The sequence below is a fragment of the Canis lupus genome, chromosome 29 (assembly GCF_011100685.1).
Source record: "Canis lupus familiaris isolate Mischka breed German Shepherd chromosome 29, alternate assembly UU_Cfam_GSD_1.0, whole genome shotgun sequence".
In the NCBI taxonomy this organism is placed as follows: domain Eukaryota; kingdom Metazoa; phylum Chordata; class Mammalia; order Carnivora; family Canidae; genus Canis; species Canis lupus.
In genome coordinates, this window is record NC_049250.1 from 23,936,135 (window position 1) to 23,955,939 (window position 19,805).

General features: G+C 33.3%; 1 protein-coding gene across 2 annotated transcripts in view; it reads left to right on the plus strand.

Annotated features, from left to right (window-relative positions):
• CRISPLD1 (cysteine rich secretory protein LCCL domain containing 1) overlaps positions 1–19,022 on the plus strand; it is a 47,802-nt gene extending 28,780 nt beyond the window's left edge. Inside the window, exons 5-15 of one of the 2 annotated variants that reach the window (XM_038579566.1) lie at positions 467–582; positions 1,293–1,393; positions 3,675–3,815; positions 3,992–4,052; positions 4,162–4,228; positions 4,437–4,567; positions 6,271–6,314; positions 6,408–6,480; positions 10,994–11,069; positions 14,610–14,740; positions 16,101–19,022. In XM_038579566.1, the coding sequence (XP_038435494.1) occupies positions 467–582; positions 1,293–1,393; positions 3,675–3,815; positions 3,992–4,052; positions 4,162–4,228; positions 4,437–4,567; positions 6,271–6,314; positions 6,408–6,480; positions 10,994–11,069; positions 14,610–14,740; positions 16,101–16,152 (993 nt within the window). In that variant the 3' untranslated portion in view covers positions 16,153–19,022. The remainder of the gene's footprint in view (positions 1–466; positions 583–1,292; positions 1,394–3,674; positions 3,816–3,991; positions 4,053–4,161; positions 4,229–4,436; positions 4,568–6,270; positions 6,315–6,407; positions 6,481–10,993; positions 11,070–14,609; positions 14,741–16,100) is intronic. The other variant, XM_038579567.1, reaches the window with a different exon arrangement.
• Positions 19,023–19,805: the final 783 nt, after the last annotated feature.

The following is a 19,805-nucleotide window of genomic DNA, read 5'->3' on the forward strand; positions in this document are numbered from 1 at the left end:
TTTACTAAACACATATTTGGAAGATACTTACCTTTAACAGATAGACAGGGTTATTTACCTGTAGTGCTCTTTTTTTTTTAAGATTTTATTTATTTATTCACGAGAGACAGAGAGAGAGAGAGAGAGAGAGAGAGAGAGAGAGAGAGAGAAAGAGAGGCAGAGACAAGGCAGAGGGAGAAGCATGCTCCATGCAGGGAGCCTGATGTGGGACTTGATCCCCTGTCTCTAGGATCACACCCTGGGCTGAAGGCAGCGCTAAACCGCTGAGCCACCGGGGCTGCCCTGTAGTACTCTTTAAATTGAATCACTTCCCAAAGTTTCAGGAAAAATATTCTTTTGACATTGCCTTGTTACATCATGAATGATAAAGGTTCATTTCTCAAGTTGAGTTTTATACATTTCTCTCTGAGATATATTGTCTTATTTTGTCTCAGCCTACTTTTTCTGAAAATTTCTCTTAATGTAGGTGGTGTGGGCAACAAGTAGCAGAATAGGCTGTGCCATTAATTTGTGTCATAACATGAACATCTGGGGGCAGATATGGCCCAAAGCTGTCTATTTGGTGTGCAATTATTCCCCAAAGTAAGTAGACAAAACATTACTTTTATATGTAAATTTTGCCTGACCACATGAAGTAACTTTATATTCTCAATTTTTTCTCATTTTCATTGTGAATTATTGAGTAAAATGTATTGTTTTAACTCTATTTACTTAATATGGCAACAATTATGGTTGCCCGATGCATAAAATCAGTGCTTAAAGGAATATAAAGATTGAAAATATGATCTTTGTGAAGACAGGAATTATATTTTTATGTCTTCAGTATTACTCATTACATTATTATATTACATAAATATTTTTAATACTTTGGATTTATTAGAGATAAAAAATGACAGATTAACTGAGAAATGTATTTTCACCTTTGTAAAGAGCATTGAATGATTATGTTGAAAATATTACACCTGTACTTAGGGTCAAATCTAAGTCTCAGATCTCTTCATTAAAACAAATGGAATAGGGATGAATATTTCATAACAGAGCTTAGCATTCTGTAAAAGTTTAAATTTGTAATTTTTAACAGTATACATAGCATTTTACTTTGAATATTTTCAAAAGAATGAGGCAGCAGTTCATATATAAACCTAGTAACTGAAGGGACTCTGTGATGGAAGATATAAATGTCTTAAATCTATACATCAAAATCATTACTTAGAATATAGTAATATTTTACAGTGTCTTCTAAATGATTCTATATTAGACTACCTCTTAATAGAATGGATCATCTTTTTAAGGGGGAACTGGTGGGGCCATGCTCCCTATAAACATGGACGTCCGTGTTCTGCTTGCCCACCCAGTTTTGGAGGTGGCTGTCGAGAAAATCTGTGCTATAAAGGTATGTGCCGTTGTGTCATAATATCAGTGTGATTTATGTTTTAATCCAGCATTTGTACTTAAAAGGCAAAAAGCACATTTAATTATTACATGAGGGCACTTGAATGGCTCAGCAGTTGAGCATCTCCCTTTGGCTCAGGTCGGGATCCTAGAGTCCTGCGATGGAGTTCTGCATCAGGCTCCCCGCAGGGAGACTGCTTCTCCCTCTGCCTGTATCTCTGCCTCTCTCTCTGTGTGTCTCTCATGAATAAATAAAATCCTTAAAAAAACAGCAAATAATTATTATTATTATTATTATGTGTAAAGTTCCCAGAACTCTATTTGAAATATTTTGAAGCCATTTCAAATATTTTCAAAATAAAATATTAGGAAGTCTGTCATTCCTAATATGTTCTTAAAGTTTCATCATTCTATCAGATAACCACTTCTTTTTTTTATTTTTTATTTTTTCAGATAACCACTTCTAATTCTACTTTGAAATTACCCCAGAGTGACAAATACATTTACATTTTTAAAAAATTTTACTTATTTATTCGAGAGAGAGAGAGAAGAGGAGAGGCAGAGACACAGGCAGAGGGAGAAGCAGACTCCATGCAGGGAGCCTGACATGGGACTCGATCCCAGCACTCCAGGATCATGCCCTGAGCAGAAAAGCAGGCACTAAACCTCTGAGCCACCCAGGGATCCCCAAATACATTTACATTTTTAAAAAACACCTTAGTATGTTATTGACTAGAGTTATTTTTATAAGTGTCTTCAATTTTGAAGGATTTAGCAGTCTAATACAGTTTGGTTTTAGCACTTCAAGAGTTTTTGCCAAAATACCTATCCATGAATCTTACTAAATCATGCTCAATGAATTATACTAATTCTGTGTTCCTTACTACAGAATACATAATTTCTCATGCCAAAGTAACAAATTAAAAAGCTATAGTAGTATTGTAAAACTGTTGTAAAAGCAGTGCTCTGAAATGTATTTGACATGCCAAAATGTACATATAAATATGGTATCCTGTTTACAGCACACGAAGAGAAAACTTATATGACAAAGCTTTGTGATAATCCTGTCTTGTTGGGCATCCAGGTGAACATTTCTATTCCCTTGTACTTTTTTCTTAATGACGACCAAATGGAGATTAAAGTAGACTGTTTTAGAAAATATGAATTAGGGACGCCTGGATGGCTCGGTGGTTGAGCCTTTGGCTTGGGTCATGATCCCGGGGTTCTGGGATCGAGTCCCACATTGGGCTTCCTGCAGGGAGCCTGCTGCTACTCTGCCTATGTCTCTGCCTCTCTGTGTCTCTAATGAATAAATAAATAAAATCTTAAAAAAAATAAATTAATGCAACTTTTTTTTTTAGTATTCATAAAGAGATGTCTTTTTTCCTTGACAACCAAATACTCATTAGTATAATGAGCTGATGAGAGGTTACAATTTATTTCACTCTGTTACATGAACCATTTTTCATTCGTGGAAGCATTTTTCATTGTGTGCGTGTTTTTCCGTCTTCTATACCCCTAAACTTCCAGCCTACTTGCCCCTTCACCAACAAACCCCTATTTTACTTAAAATTGACTCTCCTCTGAATTCATACTTCCCTTTTCTATGTTCTGAGTTCTTGGACATCCATGAAAATAACATACCTTTCCAAAGTATTTCACTGTTAAAGCCTTGATATAAGTCAACCTGGAAAAAAATTAAATTCTCCATTGTTAAGTATAAATTTTTGCACATTAAGTTTCCTTCTAAAAGGGAAAAACTTTCCATCGAAACTGACATTGTAGTAAATTAAAAGGGCAAGCCTTCTTTAGGCTGAATTTCCTTTGGGGAGTATTTTAAATGTGACCCTTTTGAAAATTTTAAATGTGAACCTCTAAACAAAATGATTTCATTTGGGAAACTGCATTCAAATACACTAAGCACACAAATAGTTCATTAGATCACTGCGTAGACTAAATGGTACCATTATGAAAGGCAATCACTGATACCACTTTCAAATATAAAGCGAGTTTAGAACTGACTCCATTTAATGTTAGCCCATAGAAGCATAAATGATTCAAGAGTTCAAAACCTTATCCATGTATTTCATGTATTCCAATGCAGTAGACCACCTGAAGTCAACACCAGTGTCAAAAACTATGAATTTTTCTAGTTTTAAATGTTACACAGCCATAGACTGTGTATATCACTATCATTGGTATATGATTAGGTATATCATTATTTGATAATTTGTGCACATTTCAGATGAGTTCACAGTTCTTAAATCCTTTCTCTCTAACAGAAGGCTCAGACAGATACTACCCTCCTCGAGAAGAAGAAACAAATGAAATTGAACGGCAACAGTCCCAAGTCCGTGACACCCACGTTCGGACAAGAGCAGACGATAGTAACAGAAATGAAGTCATAAGCACACAGCAAATGTGTAAGGCCTCTGCAGTATTTACACAAAATTTAAAGTTGACATAGATGGCATATGCAACTGTATTTTATTAATTGGGACAGTTTTAGGATGGCAAAAGCTTGACATTAGACTATCTGTGATGAACAGTAACAGCTTTTACATTATCTAAATTATTTTGGTATTTTTCTCTTTTTCAGCCCAGATTGTTTCTTGTGAAGTAAGATTAAGAGATCAGTGCAAAGGGACAACCTGCAATAGGTAATGTTTGTTATTGATTCTCAAAATTACCTGACAAAACATAAGAGAGACTTTCATTTTACACTGACATTCAGAGAAACTAAATTTTGTTCCAACTTCTTTCATTTAGATATGAATGCCCTGCTGGCTGTTTGGATAGTAAAGCTAAAGTTATTGGCAGTGTACATTATGAAATGGTAAGTACGATAAATACAATGATCCCGGAATAGGATCTTTTTTTATAATATTTGATTTTTTAAATGCAAAAATAACAATTTATATAAGTATAGATATTTTGCTCAGATATGTTCATTTAATTTAAAGTCATGTAAATAGTAATTAGTTGTGTCTTATGCAGAACTCTTAACATCTTAATATCCTTCTCTTCCTTTTTTTCTCTCCAAGCAATCCAGCATCTGTAGAGCTGCAATTCATTATGGTATAATAGACAATGATGGTGGTTGGGTAGATATCACTAGACAAGGAAGAAAACATTATTTCATCAAATCCAACAGAAATGGTGTTCAAACAATTGGGTAAGTACCCAAATGACCTGTTGGATGAGATGATTTTAAATTGTAATAATGAGTTGGCAAATTCTTTCAGAGCCCAGCATAGAAGAATTTATAGAGAAGTTGGTAATTGTCAAGGCTCATTTGAGCTCTGTAATTTCCAGACAAAAAGGAGCCAAAGTATGTAAATTTAGAGTTGAACAGTTTTACTGATAAAGAACATGTTAAAGCTCCACATTTTGTGGAGTTTCATTAAGAATGTACAAGTTACAGTTTTTCCTGATGTGAAGCAACAGATTATTCAGCTGTGAAAGAAAATATTCCAGAGAAGGCTCATTGATTTGCATATTTTCCTTGCCCTCCTTATGGAAAATGGTTTATTTTATGCAACAGTAACTTTGTTAATGAGATAGATTAATAGGTAGAAGAGCATTCTGAAAAGTTCTCTAATATGTCATATACATGTACCCTTGTCCATCTCAATGTAATTTAACTCAACATAAAAGCATTAACTTTTGAAATGTTTCTTGTATTAAATATATGAAACATATTTTAGAAGACTACATATTTTGATACATACTCTAAGAAATTAGAACAATGTGGCCTTTTGAAATAGCTTTGTAGTGTTTTTCTTCTATGTAAAAAACAAACTTTGAGCCTCATATGGAATGGCTTAAGATATATGACATAGTTTCTTTTAAGTATAGATTTGCATGAAACTCCACAAGTAGAGGATTCATAATGATAAGAAAGAATTTATTAAAAACCTTTACAGATTTGGTGGAATGACATTCAATGTATACAATTTTGTTCAAAGACTTTATGTGTGGTTTTAGTCATTAGCGATTACTTTAAGTGAAACTTTATAGAAGCATTTATTGACTTAGCTTAGTGATTCAGCAGGCATTTATTAATTGCCTTCAACAAATAATTAAAGTTATTAGCTTTAGTAAACCAAACACTGGGTGTTGGATTAAGGAATATTTATCCTATTTACTGTTTTTGTGTGAACTTAGTTTTTTATTGTATTTATAACAGAAACTGTTGAAATGTGAAGAGTGTGTCATTAAAATACTATCACAAATAAGCCTTAGTAATAGATATTTTTCTGAAAATCTGGGTATAAATAAACCAATTAAAATTTGGATATATAATAGCTTACCTGTTCTTCTATCCCTGCTTTTTAATGATGCACGATGCATATAATGGGGAGTTCATTCATTGTAGATATTTTACAAGATACTTGGGGGAACAAAAATGTGAATAAAACACGCTCCTTTAAGGTACTGATGATTCAGTAGTCTTTTCACAATACTACCTTGTATTTACTATTGTGAGAGATTAAATAATTTAGTTCTATGGTGACAGAATTTGTATGTTTAGAGTTCTAATTTTAACTTTAAAAATTTTAATTAAAACAAGTATGTAGATATAAATCTGTGTGGTTTTATGCTATTATTTATACATTTTGAGATTGATCATGAGAAGAGACCATTCTCCAATATCAAGAATGATTAATTTGGTTGGCATTGATTTGGTTCCTACTTGAAGATAATATCAGCTTAGTCTAAAATAGATGATGCAATCTTATACTGCTGCTTATTTATATATTTAAGTAAGAATGCTCCAGGAGAAACAAAGTATTCATAGACCTAAATAATACCAGAAGTTACGTTGATGATGATTCATTTAAAAAATGATTGACATCTTTATATTTTTATCTTCAGCAAATATCAGTCTGCTAATTCCTTCACAGTCTCTAAAGTAACAGGTTAGCACTTTTTTAAATCTTATTTTCTTAAGACCATGTTGCATGTTATTGTTACCAAAGATTTGCTTACTGTTTCCTGTTTCAACTCTTTAGTCCAGGCTATCACTTGTGAAACAACTGTGGAACAGCTCTGTCCGTTTCATAAGCCTGCTTCACATTGTCCAAGGTAATGTTTTCTAAATTTTCTCATTCTTCTTGACCAGTGAATATACATCGATGGGGCTCTTACTCTGTGATACCTGTTTTTGCCTGCAGTTCGGCTGTCTGCAGATATGAAAGGTGTTTAGTCTTGAGCTGGGAAGCAGAAGGGAGCAGTTGTTCATCACAAACTTCTGCACTCTAGGCACTTCAAGTCTGCTTTCTGCAAATACCAGAGTGCTTTTGGCTCTCTCATACTACCAGGGCTGTGGGTATACTCTGTATGTTCACCTGTGCCATGAAGACTTGTTTTGGTCTGCTCAGGCTGCTCTTACAAGATATCACAGACTGGGTGGTATAAAAAATAGAAATTTATCTTTACTTAACTCTGGAAGATGGAAGACTAAGATCAAGGTGTTGGCAGGTTTGGTTTCTTCCAAAGCCTCTCTCCTTGTTGCAGATGGCTGCCTTGTCCTCTGTGTTCTCACAAGGCAGGGGAGTTAGGGATGGAGAGAAAGAGAGACAAAGACAGAGAAGGAGAGAGAAGACTCTCCTTTCCTGGAATCTCATTTAACCTTAATTAACTCCATAAGGGCCCATTTCCAAATACAGTCACATTGGGACTTGGGCTTCAGCATATGAATTTGGAGGGACACCAACATTTGGTCTATCACAAGTCATTACTACAACACCTACAATGATGTAACATATTTTTAAGCATTGCCATCCAGTTCCTAAATTGGATAAATTTAAGTGTGATTGGTAAGTCAAAAAGCCCATCTTCTGCCTTTCTTTTATTTTTGTTTTGTTTACTATCATTTTGAAATTATAATAGAGTTTATCTACTATACAATAGTGGAAAAGTACTTCATTTATCTTGACCTCACAAAGGTGAAAATTGTTAGAAGTATTATGACCATAAGTCATAACCATACATAGGAAAGACGAAATATGTCTTTTCATATCCAGTCTTATTTCTATCCACACTTCCTCCATTAATGCCAAGAAAGCACATGATAATTCCAAGAACTAGTAATGAGATTTAGAGATAGAATTGTAATTGATAAACTGTAATTACTAAAAATTGAGGGAAACTCACTTTTTGTGGAAAAGTTTATTTTGGAACAGCTTCATCACTTAGCTTTTTAAAGATAAAGCAGTGTTTTGCTTAAAGAATGAGATTGGTTGTTCATAAGGTAATAAAAGACTTGATGATATAAAAAGTAGTTACTACTTACAAGTAGGTGAAGCTGGTAAATTCTACCATTAAGATATGATGAAAAAAACCCAAAATATTTTAGAATCATCCATTTATAAATATTTATTAAATACCTGCTATATGCAGTGTGCTACTAGGCCATATCTCTGCCATGTGAACAGGCTTATGAGGACCAAATAGTAAGTAAAATCTCAGTAGAGCATCACAGCAGAAAGCTTCCTTCTAGTAGATGCTCAGTAAATGGTTATTTTAATATCTGTGGAAAAATTTATGGCAATATTGTTCCAAAAGAAATAAAAATCACTGATGTAAATATTGATAAATGTTTCGTATTTCTTTGGTTTCTCCAGGAAGGGAAATATTTCCCCAAGAGAGAAATTTTTAAAGCTAAATTTAGTCATGGTGCCTAGGTGGGCAGTTGGTTTAGCATCCAACTCTTGATTTCCACTCAGGTCATGATCTCAGGGTAGTGGGATTGAGCCCCATGCTCAGCATAGAGTCTGCTCTGGATTCTCTCTCTCTCTCTCTCTCTCTCTCTCTCTGTCCCTTTGCCCCTCCCCTTGTGTTTGGGTACTCATAAATAAATAAATAAATAAATAAATAAATAAATAAATAAATGCAATCTTAAAAGAAATAAACTTACCTCATACTGTTATCCACACAACAAATTGGTAGAAGTATGAATTATACATAATTTTGACCTTATAGTAGTCTGGAAAGTCTCCCTCCTGTTTTCTTTTAAAGTCTAGTAAAACCAAGGGTTGTCTTTTCTTATATAAAATTTTTAACAGTTTCATAAATTATGCATGCTATCATGGTATTATTTATATAACAGTTTATAACTTTTAGGGAACCATCTGGTTGGTACATCTGTTTCAGAATTTCATATAACTTAAATAAGTTGGGACATAAATCTTGGAGAAAATGCCAAGAGCAAATACATGAAAGGAAATTAGCTCAAGACAAGGATGAAGAAACAATATTTACCTGTACAGTTGTGTCCTTGAGAGATTCCCTAGCAGGCAAATAGCGCCGAATAAGCAATCTCTATTATTTAATACCATAACCTTCTAAATATCATATGTTTTGTGTGTGTTCCTAGAAATCTTTTTTTTTTTCCTTGCCTGGGGATGGAGGCACAGAGAGGAAGGGCAGAAATCATATCCTGATTTACATATATTTATAAAGAACTCTATCTTTGAAACTTATTGAGTGTTCAAGATGTAAAAGCAGGTATCATTAAAATGTATCAAAATTTTTATTCAATACTTATAACGATTGAGTTGTGTATAAAGGAACGTGTACCAGGTCACTATCTGCATTCTCAGAAGTACATAATGTGCTAAAACCAGGGAGTAGAACACAAGCAAGTAAAAATCTCCTTCGGTCTTTGACCTGAACTTGCCTAGGTGGAAGCTAACTCAGTTTGGAGCTACTGACCTTTGCCTCTCACAAACTAAGTGCTAAGTATAGTCAAGGTAGAGCTTGCACAGTGTGATCCTAAAGGCAGAACAGATGATTTTATGACTACAGGATGGATAGTGAATGCCCAGCTGTTCTCAAACACCTGGAGGAAACATTGCAGTCAACGGGGACAACATTCCTCCTATAGAAATCCCCACAGCATCTTTTATAAAAGTCAGCTCTTTAAGGTTATAAAAACTCAGACTCATTTATTATTTATATTTAAATGGTTCTAGTTTAGTTGTTACAAGAAACGTGTATATGCTAAAGTGTACAATGTTATATAAATTTTAGAAATAAGAAATGTAGCTATTTCTTTTTTTTATTTTAAATATTTTATTTATCTGAGAGAGAGAGAGAGAAAGAAAGAGAGAAAACATGAGCGTGGGGTGGGGAAGGGTGGCAGAGGGAGAGCTGAGAAGCATACTACTCCTGGAGCATGGAGTCCAATATGGGGCTTGATCCCAGGACCCTGGGATCATGACCTGAGCTGAAGACAGACAGTTAACCAACTGAGCCACGCAAGGGTCCCAAAATGCAGCTATTTCTTAAGAGCTATCTTAAGAAGGAATAGCTTCAATTGGAAAAGGTAGTTGCAATTGAAGTTTTTTTGGAATAGTTTTGGGAAAATCATTGATTCCTTTATCACACAAGGATTTTCATGTAGTCATTTTGCTGAGACTCTGATTTACTACTTACTAAAATGAATTCTGTTTTCTCCAGTTGTAATTTTTAATTTCTTTTTAGTTCATGAGTGTCTGTGTATCTGTATGTATGAATCAAAGAGCCCATTGCTAAAAAAAAGTTCCATTTGATAGCTTCTTAAACTCTTGGAGTGAGTTTTTAAACATGTAATTGATTGAACAGTGATAATTGGACCCTGTGTTTAAATAAAAGGCCTTTGGATATGTTTTTTAAATGAGCTAAGCCAATCAGATATCAGTAAGGCAGTAGGGTATCTGCAGAAAGAATATTCCATGCAAAGGAAAAGATAAGTGCAAAAACTATTTTTGTGCGTTTGAGAAATAACTATTAGGGCAGTATGACTGGATCTGGGGGAGAAAGTGGAAGAGGAGGATATAAGATCAGAAAGGTAGTGGGGGAACAGGATATGCAGGGTTTATTGGCCATTTTGTAAAGATCTTGTCATTTATTCTGAATAAGATGGAAAACCACTGGAGTATTTGGAGCAGAGGAATGATATGCTTGGACCTGTATGCTTTAAGTAGGGGGATAAAAGAATAGACGGGGCAAGGTTGGAAGCAAGGAGATCATAGGAGAACCTATAGTGGTAAGCTAGACACCAGATGATAAAGACTAGAGTTTGAAATGGTTATTAGGGTTAGTGGATATATTGAATAAGCAATAGGACATGCAAATTTGTAATTAAGAGGTCTCGACTGAAGGTATAAATTTGGGAGTCAATAATTTATCATCATAATTAAAACCACATACCAGAGATGTGAACACAGAAGAAAGAAACTATGAAATGTATGAGGCAGACAATGAGTCAAGTTTTTCAAGTTATCTGTTTACCAAATTCTTAAAGACACGTTGGAAACCAATTCCCAGATACTCTGAGATGCACCCTGATGTTTCTTTCTGCTTAATCCCTAAATTAGAAAGCTTCCTGGCTAAGTTAAAAAAGAAAAGAACACGTTTGTGCCAAAAGCTAGAAGTGGGTAAATTAAGCAGAAGCAATTGCATATACTGCCTGGCTTGTAAAATTGACCTATTTCAGAAGAAAAAAAGATGAGAAGGGTTGCTAACTATTGTGCATGCCTGTTTGTGGCCTTACTAGTAAGAATGACTGAAATAACCAGCTACTTAAAATATATATGTGTATTTTGTTTTTCAGAGTCTACTGTCCTCGTAACTGTATGCAGGCAAATCCACATTATGCTCGTGTAATTGGAACTAGAGTTTATTCTGATGTAAGTATCCTAATTTATGCATCTCTGTCTTCGTGTATATATGTGTATATATACATTTAAATGTATGTATGTACATTTATACATAGAATAAGAGAACAGATTCTATGTTGATAGACATTCTCAGAGAAGCTGGTCAGCAATAACACTGAAAATGACAATCCTTTTGCAATTATGAGTGCATAATAATTTGTTTTTACTATATTTTTCTTTATATCCTACCCATACATTGTACATCAGACACTTACTAAATAGTACAGAGACATCCTTCCGAAGGAAAAGTTCATTTTGCTTTTTTAAATCTTCCTTTTGGTTCTTCAGTAATTTGCAGTGTTAACTTGATAATTAAGAAATCGTCAAATGTATAAACAATATCTTTCTCTGCCAAAGGAGCAGTTAAGTAGCATAGAATCAATCACATATAATATGTTAAAATACTTACAAAAGGAAACCACTTGAGAGGATGTTATAATAGACAACATTACGGAGTTGGACAAGGATAATTAGCTGGAAGGGCTTCAGTATGGACAAGTGCTCTTTGAACCAGAATTCAAGTATGGGTTGATAAACTGGATGAGGGACACATTCTAGGTGGGATGAATGGCATCTACAAAGACTGAGAAGTGACAGCAGGTGAGATGCATGCATAACACATAGATTTGCTTATCTCTGAGCAGGTGATCAAAGGGACTGCAGCCAATTTTGTGTGAGAGATGGTGGGGGTCTGGGTCTTGAAACATGTAAATGGAGAGTCTGAATGCATGGTGAAGAGTTTAGATTTTATGTGGCAGACATTTAAAAAAAATTACAAATTCCTAAACCAGAGAGTTGCAAAAACCAATTCAGGAAATACATTCTTGAAGCACATATGCAATAGAGTACTATGGAAATAGGTTTGTGAAAAGAGGCCGGAAATAGTATTTACCACCTTATTTCTGTTGGTGAGTTCATTGAGGTCAGTTTTTTGTTTTTAGTTCAGCTTTAGCTCTGAAATTTTCTCCATATCTGAATCCCTCCCAGACTTCAGCTTTGCACTTATCTGCAGCTGAAATGTCTTGCTGGTATCTAATTTATTAGTCCTCATGTTGTGCTTATCTTCTTGTCTTTCTGTTAGTTAAAATCATGGTCATTCTTCACATCCTAAATTATTGCCACTTCCTCTGTGGAATGTATTGCGGGATCTCCTAATACATATATAATGTAGCCTGTCTTTCAACCCCTATGACTATTTTTTTCCTGTTAGCACTTAGCTGATTCTGTTAGTGTTATGATTGTTTCTTCATCTCTTTTATTATTTTGAAGTTCCTTGAGGGTGACAGCTGTGCAATTTGTGCACCACTTTTTCATCAACAATTTGATGTGTGCCAGCCTGTGAACAAGACATAATTACATCCTGCCTTAACAAACTTAGAGAACACAGTGACATTAGAAATTAAGCACATACCTTGCACATAAATATGTGTTGAAAAAAAAAAGGTACAAAAGAAAAGAAAAAAAAGGTAAATGTACATGAATAAGCCTATCTAGAATCATCAGAGATTTCAAAAGGTATTCTTTTTAGATTGTCCCTTTAGTCATGCCTGATGAAAATCTTTCAAAATATCCTATACACTTCTATGCTTATAAGCCATCTATTTTTCTAGAGTTAATGTTTTGTTAGAACTTATATCTTGAGGTCATTTTATCTTACTACTTAGTGCAGTGCATAGGTGATTATGTATTATTATGCAATGCAGAGTTGATTATGTATTATTATGTAGATCCTTTTAAGAGTAAGTTGGAAATACAGAGATAACTATTATGTGTGGTCAGCACAGAGTCAGATGGAGATTCAGCCATTAACTGCCAATCTTTCCACCCACCACCAAATACATGATCTCTTTAAATACAAGATATGGAAAGATATCTTCTTTCTCCATCCCTCCCCACTTTTCTCTCTGTCTCTCTCTGTTTACATGGCTACAACTTGTACCTTCTATTCCTTTGAACTTTTCTCATTTGTTACAAATAAAGTTAATTTCTGAATTCATTAAAAATGTTTCAGTGTTTTCACAGATAAATTTTTTTTCATGATATATTAATTCTTACGAAGTGCGGCGTAAAAAGAAAATCTCTTCTGACCTTTGAACTCAAATAGGAATGCCTGCTGACTGCATAGTTATGGGCAAAACAATAGTTTCAAAACATATTAAGTGCTTGGATTTAGTGAATGCTATATCTAAGCACTTTTATTGCCTTAGGGAAAATGCTGATAATACTCTTTTAACAGAACAAGATAAATACTGAAATGTGTACAGAATTATTTTTAACTTCATCTTTTATGAACCATATTGGATACAAACATTAATTCAATGAGGGACTTTAAACTGAATAAAATGCCTCCTTAGAGTAAGGATACGAGGTTTTAGATATATGGTATTTTGTGATATAGCAAAAACATGAAAAGGATTAAACAGCTTGGCATTCAGGCTCTCTCTGATCTAATAAGTTCTGACTGATGCCACAAAGTTCAGAGCACAGTAATAAAGCAAGGTCATGTAAGATGCACATGCTTATGTGAACGTAAAAAAAGCACATTAAGTCACTCACATGTGCATAGAGATAAAAAAAGAACACACCAGTGGGATCAGAAAAGACCCCTCGGATATGAGGGGGATTGTTTTCTACCGAAACAGTTCAAGTGTTTCATTTTGTGGAATTTCCTCAGGCTGTATTCAGCTATTGACAAATTTCAGTAGAACATTAGGATTAAAGCAAATGTCAAAATCTGGCAAAGACTTTAATGGGGCAGAGGAAAAGAGTCGACTTCTAGAAATCCATAGACCTGAAAATTATTTTCTCTTCCGTAGAAATCCAATTCAGTTAAGACTATATAACTGGAACAAATAATCATAGCACTTTCCTAGTACTTTATATCCGACCCTTTAAACCAGGGTGATAGATGTTGCAAATATAGATAAGAAGCTATGATTGTTCTTTATATTTTTCTTCTTGGGCAAATTTTCTCTGAGTAGATTACATTATTTCATAGAAGAAAACTCCCCATTTAACATATACCTGTATTTTGGAAAAGGGACCATAAAGATATACAGAGCTATGATCTGTTTCTAAGTCAAAACTAAACATAAATGAGGTACAGGTAATAAGCCTGTGAACATTTGGTCACAGTGACTCTAGTTGGGACTAGCAAGGCTGAAATTTAAGAATGATAAATAGGCCCTTCAAGAGATGAAAGAGGCAAATTTGCATCTGATTGCTTCATTTCAGAAAAAGCCTGCTATTTGGAAAGGCAAGTGTTTGTTAGATTAAATGATGAAAGGATTTTACCATTGTAGCCACCCTTAAGATCTGCTTCAGACTTGTTCAGAATTTGCTTTAACTTTGTGACTTTTGAAACATTCCTTTATGCACAAAACATCAACCTGTAACTGCTGAATATCCATATAGAGACAAGTGTCAGTGTCTTCAGCCTAATAGAAGAGTAGTCAGGGTAAGTTCAGCAGGAATTTCCTAATAACGAAAAGATTTTTCTCATCCCCTCAGCTGTCCAGTATCTGCAGAGCAGCAGTACATGCTGGGGTGGTTCGAAATCATGGTGGTTATGTTGACGTCATGCCTGTGGACAAAAGAAAGACTTACACTGCTTCTTTTCAGAATGGAATCTTCTCAGAAAGGTAAAATTTAAAATGTACACATGTATTTTATATATTTATAGTCTCTCTCTTTCCTTCTCTGTCTCTCTCTCCTTCCACACACACACACCCCTTTATGCTTACTTTATAACCAACTCATTTTAGTATGGGTTTGGAGTTATGTGACTGCGTCAGTGTGTTTCCTTTGCATACTGTGTAAATAGTTGGTCTTCCAGGAATGGGAGAAGCTGTAGTACCAGAGGTGCCTGTCTCTTACAGGCTTATAAAAATCAACATGAAAATCGGATTATTAGTCAGAACCACTCTTTTGTTAATTGATTTTATAATACGGAAATTTCTTTCATCCTCTTTGGATTTTCTAGATTAGTTTTTATATGTAATTCTTTCTAGGTGAGCAGGGCACTGGATATTTCTCTAATCCAGTTATATGACAAAGTGTTTGACAAAAGAATGAGTCTGATTTTCCCCAGAACCATATTCTTTTTTTGATTGAAGTTGGATATCTAATATTACATAAATGAATACCTTCTGGTCATCTCATATTATTCAGTCCATTAGTATTATATATTTTAGTGGTTTAGGAAAATTCATATAACTTACTTTATCAAGTATCTTTAAAAAGTTAAGAGCAAAGAACTATACACATTTTTCAAATCATTTATACGTGGGGAAGTAACATTAACTTTCATGTATATTGTATAGATACTGAAAAATCCCTAACTTTTAGATATTTACTGGGTTATTTAAAATTGCCAGTGGAAGTTTTATATATACGGTAGTTTCTCTAAAGGATACTGAAGGATATGCTTTGCAGGGTATCTAGATTGCCTTCCACATAACCATCTGAGTGCCACCGTAAAAAAAAAAAAAAAAAAAAAAAAAGACAGCTTTGCCTTTAGCATCTGTTAATCTGGGAAATTCATGGTAGGTGCTCAAAAATAATAGTACTCTAGAATATTGCTTAAGTATCACTATCCTCTTAACTTGCAGTAAACTTTTAACCATATTGGTCAGTTGTAAACCTGGATCTCAATATTCCCCCAGTAAAATGGAATAACAGCTGCCTAACTCTGCTTTATTAAAATGAAAGGTGGTAATTCAGGAAAACATGATCTGGAATCTGTTAAGTTCTATATAAAATACTATTATTACCACTGTGCATCTTAAATTTTAGTAAACTTACAGCCCAGTATAGAGCCAAGATTTAAAGAATTATGTCATCCTCACTCAAGCTTTCCAATAACTATAAATTATAGTAGCCTAAGAAAGTTGGTCATCTGGATTCATAGAGCTGCTTTCTTGACTGTCATAAGTAAGCATGATTTATTTGGAGGATTATGTGTGGAGGTGACATCAGTATACTTTCTGTATTTTTTTGCAGTTTACAGAATCCTCCAGGAGGAAAGGCATTCAGAGTATTTGCTGTTGTGTGAAGTGGAACACTTGGAAGAGGATCCTAAAGACTATTCCAAATGCCATATTTCTAAAGTTTGTATAAAATTGTAACATTACTGTACAGAAGATATCAACTATTTTCAGCCCTCCCCCCCAAAAGTGCCAAATGCATATAAATCTTGATAGATAAATTCTGTAAAAATTAAACATGGGACAGTATTAGCTTTGGGGAAAGTAATGAATATGTAATGGTTTTAGAAATCCTGTGTTAAATATTGCTATATTTTCTTAGCAGTTATTTCTATAGTTAATTACATAGTCATGATTGTTCTACATTTCACGTGTTATTTTATATGGTGCTTTGTATATGCCACTAATAAAATGAATCTAAACATTGAATGTGAATGGTCCTCAGAAAATCATCTGGTGCATTTAAAAAAAATCAACTCTTGAAAAATGAAAAGAACCATATTATCACATTTTCCCCAGTTCAATACTATGCCATTACCTACTCCAAATAATCTGAAATTGGGAAATTGTTTTCCACGTAATACCTGTATAGTTTTTCTCTTCTGTTAAGTTTAGGCAGATCAAATATTATGTCCTAATATTGCACTTCTTATTTTGTATAAAATAATACCTTGATATCCAAATGAATCTATTAAAATGTTTGATTCCTTGGGAATGGCTTTAATAGTAAGTGGAATGCGTTATTTGTTTCCTTGGTAGAGTAGTGGTATGGAAACATTCCTAGTGATAATATTGTAAATCTAGGGTTAAGCACAGGCAGCCAGAGCTTTCTATGTATTGTTCAAAGTGAGGTCACACATTTTTCTTTTGTATCCTGGCAAATACTCCTGCAGGCCAGGAAGTATGATAGCAAAATTTTAACAAAGATAAACTAATGTATTGCATCACCATTGCCACTGATTTTATTAATGGTAAATGGCCTTGTGTATAAATATTGCCATATTATGGTACCTATGATGGTGATATATTTGTTTCTATGAAAAATGTATTGTGCTTTGAGACTAAAAACCTGTAAAATGTTAATTTTGGTATTTTTTTTTTTCTGCTGGTGAATTTACTCTTTCCCTGTAAACATATTAAAATTAATCATGTTTCAAAATATTTTTAGTCCCCTTTATTCCTTATTTTGATTTAGAAATAATTTTAAATTAAAATTATTGTAAGTCTTTTAAATTGGGGTTATTGACATTAATGTGATTAACATCCTTAATACTAGAAGTCTGCAAAGTCAACTTGATTATTTAGGTGTTTGTAATGAAAGAGAAGACAATCACTTATTTAGAAGCATCAGGTGAAAATTTGAATAAAACGAGGAAAGACTGAAGGATGTAAAGTAATTTTTTAAAATTGACAAGGCAATAAATACTTCATATATTTTCAGAAAATAAATGACTACGTGTTTAGGATCAGATAAAAGGGAGATAAATTGCATACAGGCATCTGGAAAAACAAGAGAACTGAATAATGGAAAAACAAGAGAGGCTCATATAGACCTTGCTGGAGAGTAAATGGTAAAGAAATAATATCATGATCATTTATCAAGCACTGGCCAGAAATTAAGTGGTTCAAAATTTGGTAGTCAAAACTTAAGCATCTGTAGCTTAAAAAACTAAAAATTTAAAGCAGATCTGTGGGAACATTTTTTTCCCGAAAGACACATTACACCTTCTTAAATAACATGATTGAAATGAAAACTTTACCCATATTCATCTTCTGCTCCCCATTGTTTCCCCCTCCCAGTGCGGAAGCCCTATATTTTCTTGTCAGTATAAAGATTCTCATAAATGTCCTTAGTTTAGATGCTCATCAAAAATTTCCTATACTATTACATTGTCTTCAACTGGAGCCTCATTTAGTTTCTTTCCATTCCTTTGCAATCCATCTTTAATTTTTTCACTGGAATTACTCTGTTTCCTAGGAAAACCAAATCATCTTATAAAAACATTTAAGAACCCCTGTAGTCTTGTATATATTGCTTACCTATGCTTTTGTACACAAGATGCAGCCTTGAGTAAATTATTTAACTTTCTACACTCTAATTACCTCATTTGAAAAATGGAAAGAATAGTACCTAATAGGGTTTGCTCCAAGAATTGAGATATTATGCAAAATGTACTTAACATCAAACACATAGTATGCAATCAATATATGTTAGTTCTTCTTATTAATATAATAATTTCTGTTGTTATTTACCTTGGCGAAACTATGTATCTGGCATCCTACACTACTGATCTTTCACACTTAAAGTGAAATCCTCTAGGAATCTTCCTGCAATTCTCCTGGTAAGAATTAAATAATGCTTTCTATTATGCCCTTTTAATTTGACCATACTAATTTTTAGATTTTTGCCCTGTATTATATTTAGTTCTTTAAACTTAAGGATAAGCTCCTTGAGAATTTTAACAGTTATCTTTTTACCCCAGAGATACAATGATTTTTACATTTTATAAATGGTCAAAATTGCTAAATGAATATTCCAACAGTTCTTAATTTTATTCTTGATGACATAAATGAATATTGTTTCATATTATCAAAGCAGAAGATACTATAACTAATGAAAGTAGTTCATTGATGAACATTCTAAATGTGGATATAAAACAGAGGTCAATGCTTATAAAATAGTATTAACATTATTGTTTCAACTTTTACAGTTTACCAGACCATGTGTTATTTCTTTAATGTTCTGCATCTGATAAAAGTGATCTGTGTATTTCACACAAAGCAGAATTCTCCAAGATTTCTCTCCTCATGTGTTAGATAATTGGCTCATTGTAATGTATGCTTTTCTATTCAATACTATATTTTGCAATACTGAGTTCAATATTTGGAGATATTTCAATACTTCAATATCTGCATCTAATAAAAGTGATCTGTGTAATGTATGCTTTTTCTATTCAATATTATATTTTGCAATATTGAGTTCAATATTTGGAGATATTTCAGTATTTCAATATCTGCATGTAATAAAAGTGATCTGTGTATTTCACGCAAAGCAGAATTCTCCAAGATTTGTCTTCTCATCTGTTAAGATAATTGGCTCATTATAATGTATGCTTTTCTATTCAATATTACATTTTGCAATATTGAGTTCAATATTTGGGAGATATTTCAATATTTTGGAATACTGAGTTCTCTAGCACTTCTAAAATGGTCTAAAAAGAACCGTAAACTCTTGGAACATAGTGAGCTAAACAAACAGAGCTATCTGTTTTGCAAATGTACCAGACTTCAGATTTGGAGTTCAAACTAATGTGCTGCACGAAGAATCCTATTATTTAGGTTGACTTAAAACAGTTATCCGAGGTGCTATTTCAACGCTGGCACCATAATTTTCAGGAACTGAAGAAATAATTCAGCCAAATAATGTGATCGTTTCACCAATATAATAGAATTCAAGGCTAAATTAGATCAGTTTCAATTTTTTATTTTTTATTTTATTTTATTTTATTTTATTTATTTTATTTTATATTATATTTTATTTTAATTTTATTTTTTTATTTTATTTTTATTTTTTTATTTTTATTTTTATTTATTTTATTTTATATTTTATTTTATTTTTTTATTTTATTTTTATTTTTATTTTTATTTTTTTATTTTTATTTTTTTTTATTTTTTTTTCAGTTTCAATTTTTTAAAAGCACCAGGGCGCTGCCACTGTGTC